At 45.5% G+C, this 8,038-nt stretch overlaps 1 protein-coding gene across 2 annotated transcripts in view; it reads right to left on the reverse strand.

The window, feature by feature from the left end:
- Smg6 (SMG6 nonsense mediated mRNA decay factor) overlaps nt 1-8,038 on the reverse strand; it is a 249,788-nt gene that overhangs the window by 16,268 nt on the left and 225,482 nt on the right. For both annotated transcript variants that reach the window (XM_050128896.1, XM_050128897.1), the window contains exon 15: nt 5,979-6,125. In XM_050128896.1, coding sequence (XP_049984853.1) covers nt 5,979-6,125 — 147 coding nt within the window. The remainder of the gene's footprint in view (nt 1-5,978; nt 6,126-8,038) is intronic.

Raw genomic sequence — 8,038 nt, forward strand, 5'->3', positions numbered from 1 at the left:
GCAAGACTGTGGCCATAATGCAGAGGGAAACAATAGCTGTGGCCAGAGGAAGAGCCTGTTATGTTTCAGGTGGGATGTTTGCAACTGCTCAGGAAACCTGACCCCGCCCAACAGCAGCACAAATCACAGAAGAGCCTCATGGAATCAGGGGAGGAGGTAGGAGATTCACAGGGTCAGGATCGCATGAGGTGCCAAGAGGCCATGCCTCATGCCTGGAGAAGAATTTTCAGTGACTGCTTGGCCCTGAGTGCCTGGTTAGGAATGAAACCTTTCTGACCAACTTCCCATACTAACCATGTACCTTGCTAAGGACTCTAGACATCTCCCAAAAAGGGCAGTACAAAAAACAAACAAACAAACAAAAACGGGCAAAAAGCAGTGATGTAGACAGGATCAGTACAGTAGGGAAGCACCATCATAGGGAACAAGGTAAAGCCTGGGCTAAGTCAGAGCGTGTGGTCTCAAAGCCCTGGGTGGGTGGACTTGGCACCCCTTACATCTAGGGCCTGCCTGGGCTCTGTAGCTCCAGCTGCACAGGCCCTGAGAGCTCCCCACACCCCTTTTCTGACCTCTAGTCGGCCCCACTCACCAGCTCCTTTGCAGTGCCGGAAGCAGGGAGGGACAGGCTGCAGAAGGAGGCCAGGCCTCACCTCCCCCATCTCCACAGATGAGATTGAGGCCCAAGGGCCTATGTGGGAGCAGGGAAGTGGAGGTGTGGCTACAGCTCCAGATCACACTTGGACTTTATAGCCATCCTGGGGCAAGGGGGCTTTTGTTCAACCCCATCTTCATATCCCCTTCCCCAAACATGTGTGGTTCCTGTTTTGCTGCATCTGTAAAAGGCGCTGGGAGCTGGGGACTTGCCTTACACCTCTCGGTTAACACCCTGGAGACTGATGGAGTTCAGAGCAGTGTAATTTACAGCCCATCTCTCCGATCTTAATTCACTGGATGCTCCTTTCTTCCTTATTGTATTAGTGTGACCCAGGTACCTGCCAACAATAATGGTCTCTCTAGCTAGGAGCCTCTCCCCTACTCCCAGGACAATTTATACCTTTTCCTTGGGATTTTCCCCCTTAAATTAAACAAAAAGAGGAAAAATAGAGAAGGTTAACACGGGTTTGAGCACTGAGGCCCCGTGGTTCTGGGCAGGAAGCCAATGGCCTGAGGGCACACACATGTGTGTGCTCTCCCAGAAGGGCCTTCACCGGCCCTGTTTTACAGCTACCTCGGCACAGACTCCAGGGTTCACGCATATGGCCAGACAGATGTGTCTGGCTTACGTTCAAGGCTGGAAAATGAAGAATTATGGAAGTGAAGGGCCCCGGGCATTAAAGAGAAGGGGGAGGTAAAAGGGGGAATTTTTCCTCTGCTGAGAAATCCTCCTGTGGCTATGGGGCTGGAGGAAGGAGGCTGACAGGAGGCAGGGCCGCCAGCAGCAGTGCATGTGGGGCCTGTTCTTAAAGGGGCCAAAGCAACCTCCTCTGAACAGAACTGTGGGACATGATCAGTGGCTCTGGAAGTTAGGTCTACATTAGACCTCCAGTTATTAGGACTGCTTATTGCTTGCATGGCAAAACTGGATAGTGTTCTCTGGCCAAAGATGGAGCCACTACAGCACATGTTCTCACAGCATCTTTCTCCCTTTCAGGAGGGTCTCACTATGTAGTCCAACCTACATATATCAGGCTTATTGTACAGTCCAGCTCTGACATTTAATTTGTAATCTTCCTGCCTAAGCCTCTTGAGCATCAATACATCAAGTATTACCCTGGCTTATTTGTACCTGATCATTCCAAAACAATTTTCTATTTATTTATTTGCTTGTTTGTTTACTTATTTTATGTGTTGAGTAAGTAGTTACATACATGTGTTATAGCATGTATATAAAAGTCAGAGGACAACTTTCAGGAGTCAGTTCTCTCCCTCACCATATGGGTGCTGGAAACTGAACTCAGATTATCATGCTTGGTGGCAAGTGCCTTTACCTGTTAAGCCATCTTGTCAGTCCTGTACTTGATCTTTTTTGTTTGTTCATTTTTTTTTTTTTTGAGACAGGGTTTCTCCGTAGCTTTTTTTGATTTCTGTCCTGGAACTAGCTCTTGTAGACCAGGATGGCCTCGAACTCACAGAGATCAGTCTGCCTCTGCCTCCCGAGTGCTGGGATTAAAGGTGTGAGCCACCATCACCTGGCTCTCTGCAGCTTTTTGAAGCTTGTTCTAGAACTAGCTCTACAAACCAGACTGGCCTGAAACTCACAGAAATCCGCCTGTCTCTGCCTCCCGAGGGCTGGGATTAAAGGCTTGTACTGCCTGGTCGTTTGTTCATTTTTTGAGATAAAGCCTCTCTATGTAGCTCTGGCTGTCTTGGAATCTGCTTTGCAGAACAAGCTGGCTTTTGATCTGCCTGCCTGCCTTTGCCCTGAGTCCTGAGATTAAAGGCATGTGTCACCACACCCACTTAATACTTGATCTTTTAAGAGACCCCACTCACAAGCCAAGTCACTTGTTTTACAACTTCTCCCAGGGCTGTGGTGGCACACGCCTTTAATCTTAGCTCTCAGGTGTCCTGAGTTTGAGGACAGTCTAGGAGTTCCAGGATAGCCAGGGCTATACTGAGAAACCCTGTCTTGAAACAAACAAACAAATAAACAAACAGAATAGTAGCTTCTCTACTGTATGGTCTGCCCTGAAACCTCCCCCACTTTTTTTTCATCTTAGCCATCAGGAGAATCAAGGTACAATACTACTTGCTAAACTGAGCTGAGAACGTCGTCCCTGATTTCTAAGATTCATAGTACGGTGGAGGAAAATGGCCACAAATAACTGTAATATGAGACATGATAACAGTACCACAAATGAAGTATAAATCAACACTGCAGGAACCCTATAGCAGAGAGATAGGTGAATTCCTCCTGGGGGAGATCAGGGAAGGCTTCACTGGGGAGAAGGAGTTTCATTGGGAAACGCAAGGAAAATAGAATTTCAACAGCTAACAGGAAATGTAAGCAGAAAAAGAGAGACAGACTCAACAGACATGTAAAAATGGGAAAGGGCAGTGAGGAGAGAGGAAGGTTAATAACATTATCTGGTCAGGAGCCTTAACGCCCCAATAGGCACTTTATACACACTGTTGCTCATCCTGAGGAAATCCAGCAACTATGGGGCAGGTTCTGTGTCGAGTTCATTTTACAGATTCAGAAACAGGCTCAGAGAAATCAACCTCTTTGCCCAATGTCTAATAGCTAATAATGGCTCACAGGGAGTGTGTTAATGGGAAAGAAAGAAGAAAAAACACACTGGGAGAAGACTGGAAGCCTAAAATGTCATTAGAAGGAATTAAGCTTTATTTCACTAGCCAAGCAAAGGCACTGATGATTTCTGAGCAGGGAAATGGCTCTCTGGGAAAAGAACTGAGCTCATGGTGTGGCTGGAACCTGGTGGCCAGACTGAGTACTATCTAAGTCCAAGAGGAGCCATTTACAGTTTATAAAGTCAGTGGCATCCTCTGGATCCATACAAGGCAGGGCCCTAGTTCCTATGGTTAAACAAGTCCCTGAACTAGGGTAGCAGCAGCAATGGGATTTAGGAAAGGAGGGAGGAATGTATAGAAAATGGTAAGAAATTAGACGGGGGCAGAGATGGCGCATGTCTTTAATCCCAGCAATTGGGAGGCAGAGGCAGGCGGATCTCTGTGAGTCTGAGGCAAGCCTGGTCTACAAGAGCTAGTTCCAGGACAGTTAGAGCTGTTACGCTGAGAAACTCTGTCTCAAAAGGAAAAAAAAACCAAAAACCAACAAACCAGCCAACCAACAAACAGAAAATATTGGATAGCAGGGGTAAAAGCAAATGGCAAAATTTGAGATGATGTTCTACTTGCTACCATCAGTGAAGTCAACCAAAAATTTCTGTTAAATACTAATTCAGCTTGCTAGACTTAAAAACAATAGAAAGGATAGTGGAACTTAAAAGAAAAAGCTGGGAAAGGTTTTTCCGTGTCTAGCAGAGAAGACAACAGTGCACTCACTATGTTAACGGGAAGCTGGAGGAAAGAGACTTAAGGACCCAAAGCTATACAGAAGTTAACCATAATGGGGACTAAGTTTTAGAGTCTTTCTTTTCTTTTCTTCCTTCCTTCCTTTCTTTGAGTGAGTTTCATGTAGCTAAGGCTGGCCTTGAACTTGGTTTGTAGTTGAGGATGGCTTTGAATTTCATCCTCCACATCCCACATGCTGGAATTACAGGCTTACACTACCATGCACAGAAGGACTAAATTTGGTAGAAGCAGGTCCTAGGTGATTTTTGGCAATAATTTCTTTAACAGCTGAACTGACAGTCAAGACATTGAGGTGGTAACTATAGGTGCGACTTTTGTGAGGACTGATGATGAGAAAGAGAAGGGCAGGAGCCAGGCAGGGGTGGCACACGCCTTTAAGCCCAGCACTTGGGAGGCAGAGGCAGGTGGATCTCTGAGTTCAGAGGCAGGTGGATCTCTGAGTTGAGGACAGCCTGGTCTACAAGAGCTAGTTCCAGGACAGGCTCCAAAGCTACAGAGAAACCCTGTCTTAAAAAAAAAAAAAAAATCAAAAAAAGAAAAGGGTAGGAAGAGAAACTTGAGGATCTTGAAGATGATGCTGTTCTTTGGACCACAAAGAGGTTTACAGCCTTTACAGAGTTTAAAAAAAGAGATGGCCACATTATAACAGGCATGCATATAGAGATATATTGCATGCTGGATCCTAGTAGCAGGAGGACATGGGTATGTCTAAGAGACCAATTCCAACTGTTATCATTCCTCTCCTGGGGCAGGGTGCTGAGACTTATTTCAGATAAAGGGACCACTGCAGGCTAAGCACTTTGGTGGCAGTCTCATGCAAGCCTCTCGGGACAGTACTATCACTCAGCAAATGAAGAAACAGGCTCTTCAAAGTTAGACAGTTTGCTCAGTGCAAAGGTTAGGTAAGTGTCAGCTCCCAAATTATATCAAGTTTCTTGGATTTCTACACTAAACCATATATTTAAGAGAAGAACAGCATGTCAAGAGTGGTGATACTTGTCTCTGGAGGCACTTTGGATACAGAGGCAAATGAACTCTGTGAATTTAAGGCCATCCTGGTATACATAGTGAGTCCCAGGCCAGTCAGGGCTACACAGTAAGACCTTATCTCAAAATGGAAAGAGGGAGACATGGGATGGGTAAGCTAGCAGAAAGGGATGGATGGGAGACAGAGAGGGAGGAAGGAGATGAGAGGAGCATCTGAAGAGAGCCCTAAAGACATACATGCTTAGAGAGGTTTAATGATCTCTCGTGCAAAAGTAAATAAAGGGAACACTCTGGAGGCAGAGGCAGGTGGATCTCTGCGAGTTCGAGACCAGCCTGGTCTACAAGAGCTAGTTCCAGGACAGGCTCCAAAACCACAGAGAAACCCTGTCTCGAAAAACAAAAAACAAAACAAAACAAAAAAAAGTATATAAAGGGAGCATAACTTCCTTGGAGAAATACGTATTCAGTATAAGGAGACAGATCTGGGTGAGCTATAGAGAAAAACTTGCTGGTAATGAAGGTTTGGGCTTCCAGAAGGGCTGACAGCACGGTAACCCCTGAATGTAGATTAGGTAGTTTCTCCCTGAGAGAATGTGGAAAGTACTCTATCCAAAAGGGGCTCTCCCATATCTTCGGAACCCAGCCTATGGCTATGGCATCCTAATCCCACAATAAGGAGTGCTCTCAATGAATAGCTACATATAGTGAAAGAGAACTCTGAGTCCCTTTAATTACATGAAAGACTGGATGTGTGGTATTGACAGAGTCTCACAGGAGAAGTGACGCTCATCAGACACTGACAAGACCCTGCCCTGCCTTAGCACAATTTGAGTGCAGAGGTGGAGTATAACAACACCTGCCACTCCCTGCTCACGTCATTTCATGGTTTGTAGGCCACACCCTCAATGGGAATCAGTTTCTCCAGTTAGGCTCACCTGGATCTTTTCCTGGCGTCGCTGTTGCTCAGCTATCTTCCTCGCTAGTGCCAGCTTCTTGGCCCGAAGTTCCCTGATATCATCCTCGCCCCCACTGCCTTCAGCCTCTGAATCTTCCTCAAAGTCTTCAATTACCACATCTTCTTCCTTGGGGGTAAAGCAAAGGCACAGACAAAGGAAAATAGGAGACTGTGAACCACAGATGTTAATGGGTCCACTCTATTCCTTAAGCCCATCCTATGTTGATGAGGTGCACTCCTTGCCAAGGGTTCCCTAAAATATGTTGGCAGAAGCTGTCATTCTTTCCCTTAAATTGCACCCTTAAATGGCACAGCTTTTTTTTACACACTCATACGTACGACACTCATAATCATGTATGTTCACATGCATGCTTGTGTTCACACTCCTGTGTTTTCCCTTGTACATACTCAAACACAAACTTTGGACTTATTTTCATTTTGAAATTATAAATGATTCAAAGGATAAATGATAAAGTTGAACTGCCTAATTTAAATCTAATTCATGCTAGTAATCTGATAAGAATCAACTCTGACCAACATCTGGGAGCTAGGAGAGCAAGGAAGTTCCCTTGCCCCAGACAGCATCAAGAGCAGATGCTGTAGCTCTATAGACCTAGCCCTGATTTCTTTTTAAGACCACAGCCTGGTGATGTGGGGATTTCTGGGCCCCATTAAAAAAATTCGCATAACATGGCCTTGCTTAGCTGCCCTCCAAGGGCCTAGGTAGAGTAAGAAGGAGGTGGCTGGCTAGCTTAAGGAGCCTCCTTGCCAGGCTGATGGAGCCTTCCCCAGGGATGGCACTTCCTCACTTGCAGACTCAGTTCTCAGCAGTCACTGCTCCCCGGGTGGTCCTAGCTCCATTCCTCACTCTCTTACTTTTGGCCTTGGTCAGGAGAGAACATACAGCTGCCCAAGAGAGCTTCCTTGACGGATGGGGCTAGTAGGGGAAATAGGGAGTGATTCAATAGGAGAAAAAAGATTCCTGCAATTCTAACAGGATGATAGTGATGCCTACCCTGACAGCTACTAGCTACTCAGTGCTTTTTATGGGCTGTATTAAGGGCAATGTGTTTTTCATACATTAATTCTTTTAATTCTCACATTTCTTCTTTTTTCTTTCTTTTCTTTTCTTTGTGTGTGTGTGTGTGTGTGTGTGTGTGTGTGTGTGTGTTTTCAAGACAGGGTTTCTCTGTATAACAGTCCTGGCTGCCCTACAACTCACTCTGTAGACCAGGCTGGCCTCAAACTCACAGAGATCCGCCTGCCTCTGCTTCCTGAGTGCAGGGATTAAAGATATAAACCACTGTCCAGCTAATTCTCACTTTTTTTTTTGGTTAAAGATTTATTTATTATTTATTATGTATATAGTGTTATGCCTGCACACCTGGAGAGGGCACCAGATTTCATTAAAGATGGTTGTGAGGGCCATGTGGTTGATGGGAATTGAACTCAGAACCTCTGGGAGAGCAGTCAGTGCTTTTAACCTCTCAGCCATCTTCTCTCCAGCCCCTAATTCTCACAACTCTTAATTCTCATAATTTCACATAGCTATTACCACCTGTGTTTTATTTATTTCTTATTTTTGGTTTTTCAAGAAAGGGCTTCTCTGTGTATCTCTGGTTGTCCTGAAACTCATTCTGTAGTCCAGGCTGGCTGCAAACACAGAGATCTGCTGCCTCTGCCTCCACAGTGCTGGGATTAAATGAGCTGCAGCATCACTGCTGGCCCATCCCTGCTTTATAAATAAAGACATTTAGAGTAAAATAGCCTGCTCAGTCACAAAGGTGGCAGCAAGCAGAGCAGGGATTTAAATTCAAGTGAATCTGACTCCCTCTGATGCCTGCTTTTACCAAGCAAAATGAACAAACCTGCAGGGAGCCGGGCAGTGGGGGCACACACCTTTAATCACAGCACTCAGGAGACAGAGGCAGGCGGATCTTTGTGAGTTTAAGGCCAACTTGGTTTACAAGAGCTAGTTCCAGGAGAGGCTCCAAAGCTACAGAGAAACCCTGTCTCAAAAAAAGCCAAAAAAAAAAAAAA

Source organism: Alexandromys fortis, unplaced genomic scaffold (assembly GCF_014885135.2).
Source record: "Alexandromys fortis isolate MF-2015 unplaced genomic scaffold, M_Fortis_MF-2015_v1.1 scaffold_80, whole genome shotgun sequence".
In the NCBI taxonomy this organism is placed as follows: Eukaryota; Metazoa; Chordata; class Mammalia; order Rodentia; family Cricetidae; genus Alexandromys; species Alexandromys fortis.